Below are 22,602 nucleotides of genomic sequence, written 5' to 3' on the forward strand. Positions count from 1 at the left end.
ACTAGTCCCATTAGACCGCCACGAATTCTTGGTGGGAGAGCCTCCCCGAAGAGAGAGAGAGACGGGAGAGTTTTCAGACTCGACGACGAGGCGGCGGCGATCTTCCCGGGGCGATCACCGCGGAGTGACAACGAAGACCGAGAGCCGCCGGGTGCAGACGCCCTCCGCAAATGCATTGCTGCCCTCAAGTTGTTCGGTCGGTCGGCGAGTTGCAGGGCAGTTGCCTGCAACTCGGGGCGACCAGCGCGGACGTCTGCAGGGAACGCTGGAGCGTGAAAGCGGTTGCGGGGGAGGGGTGAGGGAGGGGTCACAAGGTCACGTCGCTGCCAAGCCGTATGCCGGTGCGGTCTGTCGGGCGTACGTTGGTAGCCGGTAAGGGCGTCGAGCCGTGGGCCTTGTCGTTAGTAAAAGCGTCCTTTGCGCGCACGTGTTAACGGGTTTGCGGCGAGAATTTAAGTTGTTCTCGAATGCAACGCGTATCGTAGTCGACGGGGCGGTGGCGCGCCGGTTAGCGCATCGCGGGGGGTTGGGGTGGGGGTTGGGGGGTGGGGGGTGGGAACGGTGACGTGCCAGAGTGGCTCGAGCCCTCGACCACAACTCGCGCTCGCGTCACGCTTTTGGCGCGATCTAGCGGTTGGGAGGGTGGCGGCGGTGGTGGCTGTGGTGGCCGTGGTGGTGGCGGTGGTGGCCGTGGTGGTGGCGGAGGTGGTGGCCGTGGTGGGGGCGGCGGTGGTGGCCGTGGTGGTGGCCATGGTGGTGGTGGCCATGGTGGCCGTGGTAGCTGTGGTGGTGGTGGTGGCCATGGTGGCCGTGGTGGGGGCGGCGGTGACCGTGGTGGTGGTTGTGGTAGCCATGTTGGAGGGAGTGTGGTGCTCATGGTGGTGGTGAGTGTGGTGGCGGCGGTGACAGGGCGAGCGAGTTCGAGACAAGTGTGTGCGAGTGTCCCGTAAATTTTATTTTTAAATAAATAAATTCCTGACTTGACAGAAACTTTAGTAGCGGAGTCAGAGACTGGCACAACACTGCCATTGTTATAGCGGACAGGGCCTATCCGCACCCCTCGGCTGCAGTAGCTTCTGCCAAAGCAGTCCTAATTAACAGCTGCCCTGGGTGAAACTGCACACAAGACGCTCTTTATGGTGGGGATTATTCACTCTGCGTGAGTGTGTGAGTGTGTGAGGGATGGCGTCGGTGGCTGTGGGAGGGCGTGGGCTGGAGAATGGTGGCGTTGAATCGGGGATAGGGGGGAGATGGAGGGCGGACGGACGGACGGACGGGGAGACTGGACGGAGAAGGAGGCCGTGGGTTTGGGGGGGCGGCGCGGTGATGACAGCGAGGAGTCGTGAGTGTCGCGTTTCATTCCCAGCTGTTGTTGACCGAGTCGAATCGTGCGGCTCATGCCGCCGAAGCAGCGGCAGCCGCTCCCCTCCACTCTCCTCCTCCGCCGCTGATGGGAGACGGCCAGATGCAGTCGGGGTGTGTGTGTGACGGATGGTGTGCATTGTGTGTGTGTGCGTGCACGCGTGTGGCAGTTCTGGGCAAATTTATGCGTGTGAGTGTGTGTCTTTGTGCGGGAGCTGTAGTGTAGCGGTTAGCGCTACGCTGCGCTAGAAACCCGGCGACCCGAGTTTGATTCCCGCTCACGGCCACCAACACCGGTGACGATTATCTGAACCGGTCCTGGGCCTCCCCTAGGTCGACTCGGCCTCAAATGAGTACCTGTGCGAAGTGTGATAAACATCGCCACTGAGGGAGACAAAAGAGGCCAGGCGTGGTGCTTGCCACCAATCCCCTCGTGTGCCGTGCCGGCCTTCATAGGGTGCTACTCGCTAACAGCACTTGCCCCAAGAGTCTGTTGAGGCTATAGGAGGGGTCTTTGTCTTTGTGTGTGTTTGTGGAGACACGTGCACACGCAACACGGAACCAGCACCACCACCACCAGCACGCTGGCCATCCAATTACGCAAGTTGCCAGCCCACTGATTGAATCAGTGTTGATTTACTCCGGCTGGTTTCATCTGCACCCTCTCCCCCCTTGCCTTGCCTCCCTCCCTCCAACCTCCCCCATCCACCCCATTCCTTTAGCCGACCTCTCTGGGCGCTCGGTGCCCGTCCATAAAAAAAAAATCTGCGGCAGTAACCGATCGGCCAAATGCCCCCCCAGAGGGTTGTTCACCATGAAAGGCCACGCGCACTTCACCAGAGTTCAGCGCTGCACCCTTTCCAGCGCCGTGGCTACCTTTGGCAGACGTTGAATGATAACCCCCGTGCCCAGCCTCGTCAACGAGCCAGACTCATCTGCAGTCTGCGCCAGCCAAACTTTGCGCGGAGGAATCCCGGGCCAGCCGAAGGTCACCCCCCCCCCTCGGAGCGAATTTGAATTTACGCGCTCGCGTAATGGGACGACGACGGCGGAGCGTTAATTCACGCTTTTATAAATCATTCTTTCCCCTTCGAGGTGCACGCGTGCTCCTTGCACGATTGTGCTCCCTTGCGCGGCTGTTCACGCGCGCGGCTGTTCACGCGCGCGCGAGACGTGTAGGATCGCGACACGAGCCAGATAAGCGAGATGCAACAAAGAGGAAATGCTGAGCTGTCTCCCGCACTGGGTGTAGAGGGGGGAGGGGCACACGTGATATAATCTCTCTCTGGTGGTGGAGCTGGGGTGCAAACACCACCACCCATCACACACCACCACCACCACCACCACCCACCGCCTCTGACCGCGCCGTAATTTACGACATCGCCGCCGACAGCGTCGCCCACCGCTGGGCCCCGTCGTAGCCGTCGTGTTGACGCGTGACAGACGACGGGGTTTACGGCCGAACTGCCGCGGTCGATGCCGGAGTGGAGCCGCAAATTAAATCCGCGAGAAAGACACCGTCCCCCCCCCCCCCCCCCCCCCGTCCTCACCGTCCCTTCCCCGTCCTCACCGTCGCCCTTTCCGCGTTTTTTTTTTTTGCTGGCGCACGGCGCCGTAACTTCACGCACCAGGTTTCTTTTTCGATTTAAAGCTTTCGTGACTGCAGGGATTCATCTTCTTGGTTCCTTCGGTAAAGTCACGTAGAAGGGAAGTAATAGAATAATAAAAATAAAACATAATAAAATACAATTCTCACGACGTTTCGGCCACAACGCAAGCAGCCGTCCTCAGGTGAAGAACAGATCAGACATTGTCTTTCCGACAGCCCTGTTCTTCACGGCTGCTTGCGTTGTGGCCGAAACGTCGTGAGAATTATTTTATTATGTTTTATTTTTATTATTTTATTATTTCCCTTCTACGTGACTTTACCGAAAGAACCAAGAAGATGCACCGGGTTTCCTCGCGCTCTTACGCGCGTGAGGCTCCTGTTGGCGAAAGCAGCGTTAAGCCGCGGGATTGCCGAGAATCGAACCCAGTTCCCGTCTTGCCGGCGGGGTGGTTCGCGAGCGTCGCCACGTCTCCCCTCGACCTTTAACCCGGTGATCCCCAACCGTAGTTCCGCCAACCGTGTGCGGGGGCCTCGGCGCAGTTGCGCCGCCTGCACCACCAGCCTTGGTTAAGTCCGCGTCGCCTGCGCGACTTGCCCCCGCCAGCAAGTCGTGCAGGTTCCGGCCGAGCGAGCCACCGTGGTTATCCCGACGACCGTACCGGTGACGACTCCCGCGTGCGTAACGACTTCCAGCCGGGCCGGTGCCGGCGGCGGCGGCAGCGGCGTTGGTGGTCGTGAAGGGGATTCCGCTGGTGTTGCGTGCGTGCTCGGGGATTGGGCTGAATGCCAGGGTGAGAGCGATGGAGACCGAACAGAGACACTGTACAAGATGCACGCGGCGTATGGGAGGGCATCCGCGGCGGGGGTACCGCCGCCACTTCCACCGTTACCGCTGCTGTCGAGCTGACGAAGAGATCAGCTCTGTAGTAGTAGTAATGATTTCGTGCATTTGGTGAAATCTGAACTAGAGATACCCTCGAAGACGTTTGCTATTCGAATTCGACCGAAGAAGACGCACGTTTGGCGCGAGGTGTGGAGCGGGCGGCTCGCGGTTAATGGCGTCGGCGACGACCGATTATCCAAACGGCGCTTGCCAGCGTGTGCGGTGAAGTATGGTCAAGCAACCTCCCGGTGACCCGATACGGTTATGGTGGAGGCCCTGATCCAGCAGTGGATTGGCAGAGAGCTGTAAGTTTAATTTATAAACGTTGCGTTTTTTTGGCGCGTTCGCCAAACTGTAAGCGTGGTGAGCGAGAGCGACGCTCTGGGTGTTGGTTTTAATAATAATAATTATTCGAATGTAACTGTATACGGCGTCATTCATGCTAATTACGTCTCACAACGCTGTTCATTAATTACATCCACAATCGCATTCGAGGAAAAATCATATTTGTAGCAAATTATTAAGTCGGTGAAAACCCCGCAGAAAATGAAAATGGAATAAACAAATGGAGAAATGGTGTAAAAGCCGCGCGCTGTAAACAACAGCAAAACGGTGATCGCAACATTTGTTAACCTGTTATTCTCTCTTGTCTCTGTGGCTCCGTCTGTCCCCTCTCCTTCCCCTCTGCGTCCCGTCGCCTGTGTTTGATGGTGCAGGGTCGTCACGTCAAGACTGGACAGCTGGCCGCGATTAAAGTCATGGATGTCACTGAGGTGAGGCCCAAGAAAGAGACAAATCGTAATCGTCGTCATCGTCGTCGTCATTGTCGTCAGTCATTGTCATTGTCGTCGTCATCATTGTCGTCATCGTCGTCATCATTGTCGTCGTCGTCGTCATCATTGTCGTCATTGTCATTGTCGTCGTCATCATTGTCGTCATTGTCGTCGTCATTGTCGTCGTCATTGTCGTCGTCATCGTCGTCTTCATAGTCTTTCATGAAGCACTGAGAAAAGGTCAGGTCGCTTAGAGTGAATGTAGCCAATCGTGGTGATGTATGTGTGCATGAATTTATTTCGCACCGTACCTAGCCAACCGTGCTAATCGGAGGCGATGTCCGACGTTCCGCTCCGCGTCCCGGGAAATCAGTTTTGTCATTAAGCTCCCCACCGGCGCACGTAGCGAAACGTCGGGACGTCGTGCCGAACGGCACGCGGCGGCGCAACGCCATGTGCGGCACAACAAGCGAGCGCCGAGTCTGATCAGCAGGGACTAGAGAAGTTCGTACCACAGCACTGTGCCGTTGGATGTTCGGTGCCTGAACGGGGCCGACTTTGGCGGCGGGGTGATGCCCTTAAACCGTCACCTCCGGTACGACGTCTTCCCGGGAGAGCTGGGAGATTTGAGTTCGAATTCCTGAACGGGGTTGGAACCGACGGGGGAAGTCCTTCGTTGTACTCTACTCGTACGCTTGCCTCGCCACCAACCGGCCACCGACCGGCGTGGTGAAGTACGGTCGTCACAATCTCCGGATACTCGCACGGCCCGGGGAGGCGTTCATCCAGCAGCGGATTGACATGTGCACGCTTGGCGGGGGCCAAGTGCTCTGTTAAAACGCCACTAACGCCGTATTCCATTCACAAGTGTAAATTCCTCTTTGTGTGACAATGGAATCTGAGCCGCATATAAATCACAGTCATTTCCATTGTAAGTGCCCTACACCCCTTCCCCCTCTGCTGGCGAGCTCCCATGGCGTTTTGCCACTTGATGCTGATCCCACACCCAACTCGGTCTACCGGACGGAGCCTACTTGCTCAGCCACTCGCTCACACAGTCGCTCACCCGCTCAGTCACCCAGCCGCTCACCCACTCACTCTGCCGCTCACCCACTCACTCACTCATTCACTCGCCCACCTACTCACTCGCTCAGCCACTCGCTTGCTCAGCCACTCGCTCGCTTGCTTACCCTCATGCTCACACACTCGCTCACCCACTCAGTCGCTCAGCCGCTCACCCACTGACTCACTCAGCCGCTCACCCACTCACTCACTCACTCATTTACTCGCCCACCTACTCACTCACTCAGCCACTCGCTTGCTCAGCCATTCGCTCGCTTGCTTACTCACCCTCACGCTCACACACTCGCTCACCCGCTCAGTCACTCAGCCGCTCACCCACTCATTCACTCGCCCACTCATTCGCTCACTCACCCACCCACCTACTTGCTCGGCCGCTCGCTCGCTTGCTTGCTCACCCTCTCGCTCACACACTCGCTCACCCACTCACTTACTCAGCCGCTCACCCACTGACTCACTCATTCACTCACCCACCCACTCATTCGCTCAGCCACTCACTTGCTCAGCCGCTCGCTCGCTTGCTCACTCACCCTCTCGCTCACTCACTAAGCCAGTCACTCGCTCATCCACTCACTTCGCACCCCCGATTAGCACGGTTGGCTACGTACGGCGCGAAAGAAGCTCAACATACAGTATACATACGCGTTACACTCGGGTGCCTATTACAACTCTGGTGGTGCTGAGGGGGGGGAGACCGGCTGTCGCCTTGCTACCCCCCCCTCCCCGTCCGCCCGCCCGTGGTTCCCTCCGGTAGGCGTTGAGAAGAGAGCCGATGGAATCCCATCTCGACGTCGCGATTGCGCAAGCTCGCGCGGCGTCCGTCCGCCCGTAACGACGCTTCGGAAGTTTTAAGCCGAAGTAAACTATAAAGTAGAAGGCGCGCGCGCCGTGGATTGTCACGGCCGCTCTCCGAATCGCTGGCAGCTCGCGAGGGACACCGGCGCGGCACGGCGCGGCACGGCACGGCGCGGCGCGGCTTGCCCCAGCAACATTTCCCCGCGTGACTGTGCTCACAATGAGTCGTCGACCCTGCCGCTTTGCTCTTCATAACCTCGCGCCTTGACAACAGCGGCGCCACCACTCACCCCCCCCCTCCTCCACCGCCACCCCCCTCGCAACGCCACCACCGCCGCCACTGCCCAGCCTCGGGTTTCTGGTGGCCGCGCTAATTCCCGCATCTCCTGCACCCCCCCGGCGTCCACATGACCGAGGGTGCTGCCGCTGTAACGTTGCGCCCTGGTTGACCTGTCGGCGATTGGGAGGCGGGGGAGGAGGGGGCAGTGGGTGGTGGCGGCATGTTGGGTAACAATGCCAATGATCGCACTCGCGTTTTTTGGCCTCTGGTGGCCGGAGAAGGCGCCCGGATCCGTGCACGTGCACGCGGCGCCGCACGGCACCTCCGATTAGCACGGTTGGCGACGTATGACGCGAAAAAAGTTCAACATACACACGTACGTCGATCGGCGAACCCACGATGGCCCTACTGCGCTCCCAATGTGGCGCTCTCATCGGTAACAACAACAAGGACGATGACATCGGTTTTTCCCGCACGACACCCCCCCTGCCCCTCCCCCCCCGCCCCTCCACCGCGGCATTGAGAGACGCTTTTACATGAGCCCGCTTTTGCGTTGGGGGCGATTTGGTCAATCCGCACATTCGTAAATGTAATTAATGATTAGCTCGGTTTATCTCCTTGATGTTCATGTTAAGCCGGGGGGGAGGGGGGTGGGTGGGGGGGTGGTGGGGGGGACCGTCTTTGAAAGCAAATCTCGAGACTAATTCGAGCGATCCCAGGGGGGGAGGTGAAAATGAATTGAGCATTTAGAGGCCTCCTTCGCAGAGGAGGAAAGTTTCCGGAGTCTCGTTTCTCGCTGTTCCAGTTGCGTCGTCACGGAGGGCCGGCTCGTTTGACCGCGTGACACCGCCTGGACAGCGTCTACCCGCTTTGCTAGCCCCCCCTCCCCCGCCCCGTCCACTGCGCACCCCCGGCCCCCCCCTCGGAAGTTTGCGGGGGGGGAGCAGATGGCGCGCGTCTTGACCGACCGCGCTTTGGAAATATTAATTAGCATTCCTCGCCGCGCCGAGTTTCCCTCGCTGGCGCGCGGGCGAACGTCGCGCACAAGCGAGGCGGCAGCCCGAGATGTTCTCCGTTAACTCCCGTCGCTCGCCGTCTGCGAACTCTGGCGACGAGAAATAACCCCCTGGCCCCCCAATCGTGAGCCCTTTAGCGAAATTAGCGGGCTCGCGCGTTTATTTCGTAAGAGATGAGACGGAGGAGACGCGGGGGAAGGCCTTGAGCCTGGACTTGACCAGGTGCGGGGAGTTGACATCGCAGACGGAGGGCGGAGAGTTGTGGAGCCCTGCGGGGAAGAATGAGCGACCTCCCACCGAGAGGAAGGTTGACTCGGGACTTGGACAGAGGGAGGGAGCCTTGGGGTATTTGAGAGATCCGGTGTATTTATTGAGAGCTTAAATAATGAATCTTGAGCCAGTGGCCGGGTGCCATGTTACATCATCCCTCGTCGTCGTCGTCATCATCATCATCAGCCCTGATCTAGCCACTGCTGGGTGACGGCCTTGCCAAGGCCGTCTCGCAACGCTAGCCGTGAATCTCATGGCGCCGTCTCTGCAGAAGAGCGACGACATGCTGCCACTCGGTCAGTCGTCAACCACTCTGAACGTCAACCCGTCGTGCCACGTGTCCAACCCCCAGGCCCACTCGCTCATCTTAACAAATCAACGTCAAGTATTTTTAACTTTGCCCGCCACGTTCTCCGTGCGTGTCGAGAAGGCCCCCGTGGAGGCCGGCATTGACGAAGATGAAACTATCTTCGCATCTCTCGGTGTGAAAGCCAAGCAACGGACGTCCCCTTTGCTCCTTTGCGCTCTCGTTATGTTCTCGCTGTCAGCGTCCACGTTTCCATTCCGTAGCACCACAGGTGGCGAGATGTTGACTACCTCACCCGGTATGCAGGGGGTCGTGGGTTCGATCCCGACCCTGACGCCTGCTACTGTATATTTGGAGTTTGCGTGTCTCTCCCCCCGTGGATCGTGTGGATTTTTCCTCCGGGTCCTCTGGTTTTACCCTCCACATTTAAAATCGACATCACGTCTTCAGGAGTATTTGGCCGCGATACATTTCCACGCGATGATAAGCCACGCCATTGAGGCTATCATTTGCGATAGCCAGGGTCGCTTCTGGAAAAGAGCTACGTAGCTCAGCGGTGCCTTACCTGGAAAAACAAAAGAATATATTTTGTTAGTTTCGTTAATTTTACGAGGCCGCTACTGGGCATCGTTTGGCGTCGAGACCGAGCGGTGATGTTCGTGAGCCCTGCCGCCCCGCCGACGGAAAGCTTTTCTCAGCGCGGCGAACAAGGACCCAACAAAAACAAACGAACCGTTGTCGTAATTACATCATCTATTTTTTTTTAAACCTTTTTTTCCCAAGGGGGGCGGGGGCGGGGATGGGTTTGAGCTGCGTTAAAAATAAAAATAGATTCCTCGCGAGCATCTCTGACCCGGTCGTAAAAGAAGGAAAGAGGCAAAGGGGTCTCCTTGTGTCCAGTCCTTGGACTCATTCTCTTCTCGCCGTCCGCTCCGGGACGGTCGACTCTTCTTCCAAGGACTTTTTTCTTTTTCACTCGCGCAAACTTGCCGCTGCGCATCCCCGTGGCCACCGTTATTTCCAGCCTCTTAATAACAGGAAGCGCGCCAAGGGAAGGACCGGGGGGGGGAGGGCTGGGGTGGGGGGCGGAAATTTACAAATAAATATTTATTAATCTCAAAGGCCCGAAACAAATCTCTGAAGCGAGTCCCGGGCAACCTCGCTTCAAAGCATTTGACGATAAGGATCTTTCATCTTCTTGGTTCTTTCGGTAAAGTCACGTATAAGGGAGATAATAAAGTAATAAAAATAAAACATAATTAAATAATACAATTCTCACGACGTTTCGGCCACAACACAATGTCGGAAAGACAGCGTCTGAATAGCCATTCAGACGCTGCCTTTCCGACAGACCTGTTCTTCACCTGAGGACGGCTGCTTGCGTTGTGGCCGAAACGTCGTGAGAATTGTATTATTTTTTATTATGTTTTATTTTTATTATTTGTATTATTTCCCTTCTACGTGACTTTACCGAAAGAACCAAGAAGATGAATCCCTGCAGTCACGAAAGCTTTACATCGAAAAGGATCTTCTCTTGCGCGCGCGAGGACGGCGCTCTCTTCAGACGCGTCGGCAACTCGAAGCGTCTCTCCCCGTCGTCTCGCACCCACACCCACGCCGGGGCCGCAGCCTAGCCAGGCCGGGGACACCCCCGCTGGCAGCTGTCCCTTGGAAGGCACGAGGCGGAAGCGGCACAGGCCTGGGAAAGGACGTCTGTTCTGCCGGTTGGGCCGCTATGTTGCTATGTGGGGGGCCCCCCGCCCGCCCCCCACTAAATAACCTAAATCTTTATTTATGCTGGAGGAGGAATCCGATGAGCTGTGAAGTTATTTTTCACAGGGGCACCGGGTCAGAACGTTACAACAGCAAACAATGCATCAACACGATAGCAGTGCAAAGTATAGGGGAGGTAAGTAAATGACTAAAAATTTTAATAAAATATCTTAGTCACATTTTACTTTGAAAATATAAAAAAAATGTACTTTAGCACTTAACGCCCACTGGGCTATAAGCTTATTTTTCAGAAGCGACCTTGCTATCACACGTGGTAACTGAACGGAGTGTTGATTCCAAATGTGGAGGGAAAAACTGGAGGATCCGGAGAAAAAATCCTCGCGACCACGGGGGGAGAGACACGCAAACTCCAAATATACAGCAGCAGGCGTCAGGGTCAGGATCGAACCCACAACCTCCTGTACACCAGACGAGGTAGTTAACATCTCCTAGTCACCGTGGGAACGACGTCGCTGGGGTGAGCCGGGTCGTTTGGAACGACGCAGCTGGGGTGAGCCGGGTCGTTGGGAACGACGCCGCTGGGGTGAGCCGGGTCGTTGGGAACGACGCCGCTGGGGTGAGCCGGGTCGTTGGAACGACGCCACTGGGGTGAGCCGGGTCGTTTGGAACGACGCCGCTGGGGTGAGCAGAGTCATTGGGAACGACGCCGCTGGGGTGAGCAGAGTCATTGGGAACGACGCCGCTGGGGTGAGCCGGGTCGTTGGGAACGACGCCGCTGGGGTGAGCCGGGTCGTTGGAACGACGCCGCTGGGGTGAGCCGGGTCGTTGGGAACGACGCCGCTGGGGTGAGCCGGGTCGTTGGAACGACGCCGCTGGGGTGAGCCGGGTCGTTGGGAACGACGTCGCTGGTGTGAGCCGGGTCGTTGGGAACGACGCCGCTGGGGTGAGCCGGGTCGTTGGAACGACGCCGCTGGGGTGAGCCGGGTCGTTGGGAACGACGCCGCTGGGGTGAGCCGGGTCGTTGGAACGACGCCGCTGGGGTGAGCCGGGTCGTTGGGAACGACGCCGCTGGGGTGAGCCGGGTCGTTGGGAACGACGTCGCTGGTGTGAGCAGTCATTAGGAACGACGCCGCTGGGGTGAGCCGGGTCGTTGGGAACGACGCCGCTGGGGTGAGCCGGGTCGTTGGGAACGACGCCGCTGGGGTGAGCTGGGTCGTTGGAACGACGCCGCTGGGGTGAGCCGGGTCGTTGGAACGACGCCGCTGGGGTGAGCCGGGTCGTTGGGAACGACGTCGCTGGGGTGAGCCGGGTCGTTGGGAACGACGCCGCTGGGGTGAGCCGGGTATTTGGGAGCGACGTCGCTGGGGTGAGCCGGGTCGTTGGGAACGACGCCGCTGGGGTGAGCCGGGTCGTTGGGAACGACGCCGCTGGGGTGAGCCGGGTCGTTGGAACGACGCCGCTGGGGTGAGCCGGGTCGTTGGGAACGACGCCGCTGGGGTGAGCCGGGTCTTTGGGAACGACGCCGCTGGGGTGAGCCGGGTCGTTTGGAACGACGCCGCTGGGGTGAGCAGAGTCATTCGGAACGACGCCGCTGGGGTGAGCCGGGTCGTTTGGAACGACGCCGCTGGGGTGAGCCGGGTCGTTGGGAACGACGCCGCTGGGGTGAGCCGGGTCGTTGGGAACGACGCCGCTGGGGTGAGCCGGGTCGTTGGGAACGACGTCGCTGGGGTGAGCCGGGTCGTTGGGAACGACGCCGCTGGGGTGAGCCGGGTCGTTGGGAACGACGCCGCTGGGGTGAGCAGTCATTAGGAACGACGCCGCTGGGGTGAGCCGGGTCGCTGGGAACGACGCCGCTGGAGCGAGCCCCGGGTCGTTTGGAACGACGCCGCTGGGGTGAGCCGGGTCGTTGGGAACGACGTCGCTGGGGTGAGCCGGGTCGTTGGGAACGACGCCGCTTGTCTTGTCCGCTGAAGCAACCAATGCCTCCGCCATGGAGGGTTAGGAGAGCGATGGGGTTTGTTTTTTTAATTCGCGCAACGAATTTTTCATAACTCCACAGCTGTGTTTATCCACAGCGTGGCTTAGCTAAGAGGGCCCCGGATTATTTATTTTTCAGTGCCGTTTTAAAGGTGGGCGGGGGTGGTCTTGTCCATGTTTGTGCGGTGTTAATTTAAAGTGCTCTTTCTTTTTTGGGGGGGGAGGGGGGGGCAGTTCACTCGTTTCCCGATCAGTTGTTTAGAGAATCGTTGCCAACGAAATGGCAAAGCCAGCGATCCTCGTCAGCCTGCCACTCGCGCCGGTCACCAGCGCCCCTCGCCCCTCGATCCCTCTCCCAACCCCCGCCGCGCGCTCCCCTCCGCTCTCGCCTGTTAAAGACAACAATCGGCAGGCTTTGTTTGGGAAAGCTTGTGTCCCCTTGCACCAGGCTCCCCTTCCCCCAGACGCGCGTGTGGTGTGTGTGTGGTGTGTGTGTGTGCGTGGTGTGTGTGTGGTGTGTGTGGTGTGTGTGCGTGGTGTGTGTGGTGTGTGTGGTGTGTGCGTGGTGTGTGTGTTGTGTGGCGTGTGTGTGTGGTGTGTGTGTGCGGTGTGTGTGTGTGTGTGCGTGTGGTGTATGTGGTGTGTGGTGTGTGTGTGTGTGGTGTGTGTGTGGTGTGTGTGTGTGTGCACGTGGTGTGTGTGTGGTGTGTGTGGTGTGTGTGCGTGGTGTGTGTGTGTGCGTGGTGTGTGTGTGTGTGCGTGGTGTGTGTGTGTGTGTGTGGTGTGTGTGTGCGCGTGGTGTGTGTGTGCGTGGTGTGTGTGTGTGTACGTGGTGTGTGTGTGTGGTGTGTGTGTGTGTGGTGTGCGTGTGGTTTGTGTGTGTGGTTTTTGTGTGTGGTTTGTGTGTGGTGTGTGTGTGTGGTGTGTGTGCGTGGTTTGTGTGTGTGGTTTGTGTGGTGTGTGTGTGTGGGTGTGTACATGGTGTGTGCGCGGGGTGTGTGTTGTGCGTGGTGTGTGTATGTGTGCGTGGTGTGTGTGCGCGCGTGTGGTGTGTGTGTGGTGTGTGTGTGCGCGTGGTGTGTGTGTGCGCGTGGTGTGTGTGTGTGGTGTGTGTGTGCGCGCGTGGTGTGTGTGTGTGCGTGCGTGGTGTGTGTGCGCGCGCGCGTGGTGTGTGTGTGTGCGCGCATGGTGTGCGTGGTGTGTGTGTGTGCGCGTGGTGTGTGTGCGTGTGGTGTGTGTGTGCGTGTGGTGTGTGTGTGCGCGTGGTGTGTGTGTGTGCGCGTGGTGTGTGTGTGTGGTGTGTGTGTGCGCGCGCGTGGTGTGTGTGCGCGCGCGCGTGGTGTGTGTGTGTGCGCGCATGGTGTGTGTGGTGTGTGTGCGCGCGCGCGCGTGGTGTGTCCCGTGTGTGTTTCTTTGCTGTGTACGTTTGCTGTGTGGGTGTTGTGCTGCTGTGTGATTCTCTGCTTTGTATACATGCTGTGTGTGGTGTGTGTGTGAGTGTGCGTTGCAGGCTGTGTGTGCGTGTGCTGTGTGTTTCTCTGCTTTGTATACGTGCTGTGTGTGGTGTGTGTGAGTGTGCGTTGCAGGCTGTGTGTGCGTGTGCTGTGTGTGTGTGTCTGCTGTGTGCATGTGCATGTGCTGTGTGTGTGTCGTGTGTGTGTGTGATGTGTGTGTGATGTGTGTGTGCTGTGTGTGTGTGTTGTGTGTGTGTGCGTGCGTGTGGTGTGTGTGTTGTGTGTGTGTGTTGTGTGTGTGCTGTGTGTGTGTGTTGTGTGTGTGTTGTGTGTTCTGTGTGTGTGTGCCGTGTGTGTTGTATGTGTGTGTAATTTGTGTGTGTGCGATGTGTGTGTGATGTGTGTGTTGTGTGTGTGATGTGTGTGCTGTGTGCTGTGTGTGTGCTGTGTGTGTGTTGTGTGTGATGTGTATGTGTTGTGTGTGTGATGTGTGTACGCACGCACTGTGCTCTGTTTGGACTCGTGCAGGCTTTTGCGTCTGATGTGGCTTATCGCCTGCAGTCCTCGCATCACAGTTCTATTTATTCACGGTCATTGGCAAATAAGCGAAGGCCGTCAGCCTTGCCACTGCCTTCAGCGGTACCAACCCCAGCTGCGTTGAATTTGATGGTTCAGAACCTCTGACTCAAAAGCCTCATTCGGACACACATTTTCAACTGTAATGGAGAGCGAGAGAGAGAGCGAGATTATTCAGGAGTTGATTGAGACCAGCAGATGCTGATGATGCTGATGATAATTTAACAAAAGAGTTGGTGGGCGACGTTGGTAGTCAACCCACGAGTAAGCTCTCGACCCACCACGTGTCCCGCTTCGTGTCGCTGCTTGACAACGCACCAGAGTCCACGGTGAAGTAACAACCCGGCGCATTGTTTCATCATAGCACGGTGACCTCAACAGGAAATCTACATCATGGGCAACGTTTCGCGAAGTGGCCCTTCTTCTTCTTCGGAGCAAATTAAATGTTATGGGGAAAAAAAGGTGCCATTCGTTGGCCCAATGCGTTGTACTTGGGCACCGCTGCCGACACAGCTTCAGCAAATAATTTGTTGAGCCGCACACACGCACACACACAAGACAAAGATCCCCCGTATTGCCTCGGCAAACTCCTGGGGCAAGTGCTGTTAGCGAGCACCTATGAAGGCCAGGACGGCAGACGAGGGGGTGGGTGGCCAGCACCACGCCCCGGCCGCCTTTGTCTTCCCAGTGGCGATGTTTACACACAGCACCAGGTACTCATTTGAGGCTGAGTCGACCTAGGGGAGGCCCAGTACCGGTTAAGTAAATCGTCACTTGTGTTGGCCGTGAGTGGGAATCGAACTCGGGTCGCCGGGTTCGTAGCGCATCGCGCTAACCGCTACACCACCGCTCCCCACACGCGCACACACACACGTGCACACGCACACACACATGTACATGCACGTACACTGAGAGGCTGGCCACGTTCTGAATTTGAGGTGAGGATCCCAGGACCGATTGGAACTCCACTCTCGCCACCGATGTGAGCCGTGGTCAGGAGTTGTACCCGGTTCGTCGTGTTCAGGGTGTAACGCGCTAATGGCCGTGGCACAGTTATACCACCACCCTCAACCGCTTAGATCTAAATTGAAAGCTCATTTATCTTCTTGGTTCTTTCGGTAAAGTCACGTAGAAGGCAAGCAATAAAATAATAAAAATAAAACATAATAAAATAATTCTCACGACGTTTCGGCCACAACGCAAGCAGCCGTCCTCAGGAGAAAGACCACGTGTTTAAATTATTTACATTTGTTTACAAATTAACTTTTGTGTTTAGTTTATTGTTCTTCCCCACCCCGCACGGTTGGCTACATACGGTGCCGAACGAAGTTCAAAGTACGTACGTGCCACAGAAGCTAAAAAAGCATTTGCTTCAGAAAGCGGCAGTCGGTCACGTACACCCCGATGTCCGTCCGGGGTCGCGAGCTAAGCCGGGGTTTAGCCTGGATGGTTGCCGGGATGGGCTAGGCGAGAGCCGCTCACCAGCAGGCGTTTGGGGCCTCTCCAAGCGAGCGGCGTCGTGAAAATTGAAAGTAATTTGTGTAATATGTATATATGTGTCTGTGTGTACCCTGTGAAAGTTCACAGTTTAAGTACCAAATAAGGGAACACCATTCGTACGTTACCAGGATTTTTTTTCTTTCAGTTTTACGAAACTATTCCGGCTTTGTACAAGCAATAGGATGTGGGTTTTCACCCACTTGGGTCAAAGGTTAAAGTTTGTCGTATGTAGCTCGGGATCAATATGATCGGTGTTCCTGGTTCCATCTGGTGACAATGAGCCCCTCTACTTGACGACCAACCGGACGGAGTTTCTTACAATCAATGTAGATTACAAGCACCCCCTTCTCCCCACCCCGCCCCCCCCACCGCCGCCTCTCCCAGTCTCGTATAAATCACATTTATGCCTTTGCTCTTGGCACAAACAGCTGATTGGGTTCAGATTGAAGGAGCAACGCTGCTGCTGCTTTCAGGCACGGCGCAGGAACCAAACGGTGAACATCTTTTCCCCATCTCCCCCCGCCTCTGATTTCCATTAATTCCATACTTTTGTCAAATAGAATTCTCGGACTCGCGCGATCAACGATCCGACTAAAAAAAAAATCGCGGTTCGAGTGACGCGCGGCCGCCCGCGCGCGCGCTTGCGATGCGCCGCACGCGTGATCACGCGTCCCGTAAACCCGCTCGTATATCTCAAATATAAATGTTGGGAGAGTTTTTTTCCTCTTCGTTTCTCCCCCCCCCCCTCCCTTTCATCCACCCTGGAAGTGATTTATTTTTTTAGATTTACGTGGCACGCAGCCTTGGCTGCAACCCTGGCCGTTAAATTAGAATGTTCATCGCCGCCGCCGCCTCCGCCACGCGCTCGCAAGTCAACGAGCAAGTCGTCTAGCGCCTCGCTGTCGTGCCGTCGTTTGAAAGAGAAAACCGTGGCGCCAATTGCCGTAGAACGTTTCACATTTACTGAGACTGAGCTGTGGCTTTGGAAACATCGCCGTTGATGCGCTTAGTGTTTTTTGGTTGTTAACGCAACCGTTAAGTTTCGATTTAAAGCTTTCGTGATTGCAGGGATTCATCTTCTTGGTTCTTTCGGTAAAGTCACGTAGAAGGGAAGTAATAAAATAATAAAAATAAAACATAATAAAATAATTCTCACGACGTTTCGGCCACAACGCAAGCAGCCGTGTCGGTGCAAACAGCCCAACACTGTGAGGACGGCTGCTTGCGTTGTGGCCGAAACGTCGTGGGAATTATTTTATTATGTTTTATTTTTATTATTTTATTACTTCCCTTCTACGTGACTTTACCCAAAGAACCAAGAAGATGCAACCGTTAAGTTTGGTTTGAATTAAGAGCAGTTTTTAAACGTGTTCATTCATAGTCATCCTAGGCTAACGTCTGCGTGCCTGTAAAAGGCCTTGGGCTTCGCTTATCTCACACATGTTTTGGCTGAAGGCAGCGGTGAATAATTCTAGATGCTCTGGAGAACACTGCCCGTGATGAAAGTCATCGGCAGAGACTTCACGCGCACACACAACTACAACAACTACAATAACCTCCGTTCGCCACTAAGTGGCGGCGACATCACCACGGCGCTTGTGCCAGGCTGTGTGCACTGTAAGGCCACGTGAAGTGTCGAATGCCCCCTGGCAAGAGGTCACGGGACAGACCCAAGTGCCGTGGGTTGACTCGCTGAGATGACTTGTCGATGCACCACCTATGCCCCCTACTGTGCCAACTTGCTGTGTTTTAGCCGCCCGGCGCTCCGCTCGTTGTTGTGAAGGTCGCTTCTCTTGCCCTCCGTAATTACCACTAAACTACGGTACACACACAAACACACACGTGCGCACGCACCCACGCAAGCGCGTGCTTTTTGGTATTTGCGGCGTTCTTACAGTGTTGGGCTGTGTGCACCGTGACACGTACTAGTACGCCAGTAGGGAATGACGTTGCTTTGTGTAATCGCCAATAAGGCAGCATGACTAAAATCACAATTGGCAACATCAAATTACTCGATCCCAGTGAAACAATCTCGCATTGGTCATTTGGAAAAGCGTGAACGATGACGTCACGGGGATCTTTAACCCGTCCGCTGAGAAGAAGCAGGAAAGCAGACGGCAAGTGGCGGCGTCTTTACAGTCGATTCGCGCCGCAGTATTAACCGGATGGGCGGCTGGTACTAACCGCGGCCCTCCGCAACGATCGGCTATCGCGACACCGTCGGACACAACGTGTCACGCGCGTGGGGGTCAAAATATTTTTGCGATTCAAATCCGTCGCCGTGGGTCGGAGTAGGCGAGCGGGGCAGTGGTTGGTGTGCGGCGATTTTTTTTTTTTTACCCAGTGACCTCGAGGTTCTATTGCTGCCAACAGCCCAACATCGGTCACGAGTGACATCTCAAAAAGTCCTGCCCCCCCCGCCCCCATCCTCCTCCCCCCTCCCCTTCACCAACCCACGTTGATCAGAACGGTGAAGTATGGTTACGTAACCGCCATTACCAACGTGCCACGCGTGGGTGGTCTTCACCAAGCAGTGGAATCGCAAAGGACCATGCGCAAAATCGATTTGTGTGAACGTGTCTTTGCACATTATTGGGCCAGCTACACCCGCGACGTTCGCAACGGCGGAACGAAACTAATCGATCCTCGACTCGGATCGTCGCCATGAATCGTTGGTCAATTTAGTTTAGCCGGGCGAATTGCGACGTCGCAAGCGGCGCGCACACCGCCGCGTTAAATCGCTTTCACGGACAGCCACTGCTCGACAATTAATGCGATTGCTAACTCGTGAGACGAGTGGATGATGATGAATATTGCTCGCCGCTTTCAACTTCAGGAAGTACTCGTAGCTTTATTTACGACGTGTTCCCGCAGAGAGAGAAAGCACAATTCGTTAGAGGGGCGGGGGGCCTGGTTCGTCCCCAACAATGACTCCTTATTCCTTTTGAAGTTTCCGCTTTGAAAACCAGCGACGTGATTAACTTTGTTTTCCACCGTTCCCGGGAATTAACGAGACTTGATCGTTCGTTTCGGAGTCTTGGGAGCGGGAGGAATTTTCTGCCCAGAATTTACGGCCTAATTACAGGCAGACCACCAACCCAAATCAAGTATTATTAGAATAGATTTTGAGTTCCCATTAGCGGCCGGCTTTGCCAATTCTCAGACGTGTTCCTCGATGCGTTTCCGCGCGAGCGATCGGCGAACGCGACCTCGACCGCGCGCGTTCTTTTGCGGTTGTGCGCGTCGCGTTCGGCACGATGTCCGACGTTTCGCTCCACGTGCCTGGGACGACGGGACGGGGGGGGGGCTCATTCAGGAACCGAACTGTGCGGTTCGCTTTCAGCTCGCGGTGCCGAACGACGCCACGGCACAACCGCACCACGCGTCGTGGGAGAGAGGTCAGCGACGTTCCGTCAAGTTTTTTTGTTTTACCCCGGCGCTTTAGAGCTGGGGTCGAGGGGACCATGCGAACGCTTTCAGACGTTCGCTCGCGGGAGCGGGGATCTGTGGCGAATTGCAGCACAGCCAGTCGTGGTCACCTGCTTGTATGGGTGTGTCCTCGCGCGTGCGTGCGGGCGTTTGTGTAAGCCAGCGCCTGCCGCATTGTGTTGTACACCAGGCGGGCGACTCAAAGTGGAAGGTCGCGCGATCAAATCCCTAGGAAAGGCCCCACTGAGCTACGTAGCTCTTTCTACTGCAACGAAATAGCCCAACAAGGTGGCTTGTCGCGTGAAAACTTATAGCGGCCAAATGCTCTTAAACGCGTGACGTCGATTCTAAACGTGGAGGGAAACACCGGAGGACCCGGATAAAAATCCACGTGACCACGGGGAGAGAGACATGTAGATTAATCCTAGATTTGAAGCTTTCGTGACTGCAAGGATTTGCTGTATCAAGTGAGGCAGGGATTCCAAGATGCAAGTTCTTAAATACTTGTATTTAAGAATCCCTGCTACAGCAAATCTAGCTGTGACGGTCCCACCTGATGACGGAGACTTGTGTTGCCTCCGAAACGTCGTGATTTATTATTATTTTATTTCTATTATTACGTTTATTATTTATAATTTCATTTTTTACCTACGTGACTTTACCGAAAAAACTAAGAGTATAGACATGCAGATTCCCAAATATACAGCAGACGTCGGGGTCGGGATCGAACTTGCAACCTCCTGTGTACCAGGCGAGGGAGTTAACATCTTGCCACCGCGACTCACCCCATCAACATTCTAACCGAGTCTATGAAAACAGGCAACCACAGCTGCTGATGCAGATGGCAGAGACAATGAATACAACGAATACATTCAGGTGGTCATTGCGTCGCTGTTCTGGATGACCACAGCCGCACACTACTACTGCAGAGTTTTAACATTTTACCATTTGGGCATCACTGGGCATCCGCATCTGCTGCTGCCGTGGTTTGTGCAGTGGTTGAGGTTTAGGGTTGGACCGCGAGCAGCTTTGTGGGCGATCAAATCCAGAGGGATCTTCTGCGTTGGCTCTTTCACCGTAACGTCACGAGACACCAGATTTTTTTTGGGGGGGGGGGGGGGGGTGGGATCTGCAAAGAATCGAGGCCTGGAATTTTTTTTGTGTTATTCCTTGTTTTTTTTTTATCTCTGTTCCTGCTTTGGTTCATTTAGTTATTTATTATTCTTCTTCTTTTTAAAAACTATTTGCTCCACATGTGAAAAATGTGCTGATCTGTAGTCCAGGCAAAATAGCCCAGTGGTGGCGTGCCCGTGTGTAGCCGTGCAGCCGTGTGCGAGTTGCGTGTGTGAGTGTGTATGGGGAGTGGCCTCAAGGTGCACATGGCCTGGCACAAGCGTCGTGGTGACGTCACCGCCACTTAGTGGCGAATGGCGGTTGTTGTTGTTGTTGTTGGGGAGTGGTAGTGTAGTGGTTAGCGCACTGCGCTACGATCCTAGCGACCCGAGTTCGATTCCCGCTCACGGTCAACGCCTTGACGATTATCTGAACCGGTCCTGGGCCTCCCCTGTGTGTAAACATCGCCACTGGGGAGACAAAGGCGGTCGGGCGTGGTGCTGGCCACCAACCTCCTCGTGCGTGCCTTTCCGGCCTTCACAGGTGCTACTCGCTGCTGAACAGCACTTGCCCCAACAGTCCGCTAAGGCTACACGGGGTGCGTCTTTGTCTTTGTGTCGACGTTTCTGTCTGGCAGGACGAAGAGGAGGAGATCAAGCTGGAGATCAACATGCTGAAGAAGTACTCACACCACCGCAACATCGCCACCTACTACGGCGCCTTCATCAAGAAGAGCCCTCCGGGGCACGACGATCAGCTCTGGGTGAGGGGTCGCTCACCTACTCACCACTCACCTACTCATCGCTCACCTACTCACCGCTCAGCTACTCACCTACTCATCACTCACCTCCTCACCACTCACCTACTCACCTACTCACCACTCACCTACTCACCACTCACCTACTCACCTACTCACCACTCACCTACTCACCTACTCACCTCACCACTCACCTCACCGCTCACCTACTCACCTACTCACCACCGTAGCATCGCCACCTACTACGGCGCCTTCATCAAGAAGAGCCCTCCGGGGCACGATGATCAGCTCTGGGTGAGGGGTCGCTCACCTACTCACCACTCAGCTACTCACCACTCAGCTACTCACCGCTCAGCTACTCACCGCTCACCTACTCACCAATCACCTACTCACCGCTTCCCTACTCACCAATCACCTACTCACCGCTCAGCTACTCACCACTCACCTACTCACCACTCAGCTACTCACCACTCAGCTACTCGCCTACTCACCGCTCACCTACTCACCACTCACCTACTCACCACTCACCACTCACCTACTCACCACTCACCTACTCACCAATCACCTACTCACCGCTTCCCTACTCACCAATCACCTACTCACCGCTCAGCTACTCACCACTCAGCTACTCACCACTCATCTACTCACCACTCAGCTACTCACCACTCAGCTACTCGCCTACTCACCGCTCACCTACTCACCACTCACCTACTCACCACTCAGCTACTCACCACTCAGCTACTCGCCTACTCACCGCTCACCTACTCACCACTCACCACTCACCTACTCACCACTCACCTACTCACCACTCACCTACTCACCGCTCACCTACTCACCACTCACCTACTCACCACTCAGCTACTCACCGCTCACCACTCACCACTCACCTACTCACCACTCACCTACTCACCACTCACCTACTCACCACTCACCCACTCACCGCTCACCAACTCATCGCTCACCTACTCACCGTTCAACTACTCACCACTCACCTACTCACCTCTCAACTACTCACCACTCACCTACTCACCACTCAGCTACTCACCACTCACCCACTCACCACTCACCTACTCACCGCTAACCTACTCACCACTCGCCACTCACCTACTCACCAATCACCTACTCACCACTCACCTCGCACCTACTTACCACTCGCCTACTCACCGCTCAGCTACTCACCACTCACCTACTCACCTACTCACTACTCACCGCTCACCACTCACCGCTCACCTACTCACCACTCACCTACTCACCACTCACCTACTCACCACTCAGCTACTCATCACTCACCTACTCACCACTCACCTACTCACCACTCACCCACTCACCGCTCACCAACTCATCGCTCACCTACTCACCGTTCAACTACTCACCACTCACCTACTCACCTCTCAACTACTCACCACTCACCTACTCACCACTCAGCTACTCACCACTCACCTACTCACCAATCAGCTACTCACCACTCACCCACTCACCACTCACCTACTCACCGCTAACCTACTCTCCACTCGCCACTCACCTACTCACCAATCACCTACTCACCACTCACCTCGCACCTACTTACCACTCGCCTACTCACCGCTCAGCTACTCACCACTCACCTACTCACCTACTCACTACTCACCGCTCACCACTCACCGCTCACCTACTCACCACTCACGTACTCACCACTCACCTACTCACC

General features: G+C 55.9%; 1 protein-coding gene across 4 annotated transcripts in view; it reads left to right on the top strand.

The window, feature by feature from the left end:
• LOC133357257 (mitogen-activated protein kinase kinase kinase kinase 4-like) overlaps positions 1 to 22,602 on the top strand; it is a 143,464-nt gene that overhangs the window by 72,852 nt on the left and 48,010 nt on the right. For all 4 annotated transcript variants that reach the window (XM_061575108.1, XM_061575110.1, XM_061575109.1 and 1 more), the window contains exons 3-4: positions 4,571 to 4,627; positions 20,796 to 20,921. In XM_061575108.1, coding sequence (XP_061431092.1) covers positions 4,571 to 4,627; positions 20,796 to 20,921 — 183 coding nt within the window. The remainder of the gene's footprint in view (positions 1 to 4,570; positions 4,628 to 20,795; positions 20,922 to 22,602) is intronic.

The sequence above is a fragment of the Lethenteron reissneri genome, chromosome 57 (genome assembly GCF_015708825.2).
Source record: "Lethenteron reissneri isolate LAM-NWPU_2019-01 chromosome 57, ASM1570882v1, whole genome shotgun sequence".
In the NCBI taxonomy this organism is placed as follows: domain Eukaryota; kingdom Metazoa; phylum Chordata; class Hyperoartia; order Petromyzontiformes; family Petromyzontidae; genus Lethenteron; species Lethenteron reissneri.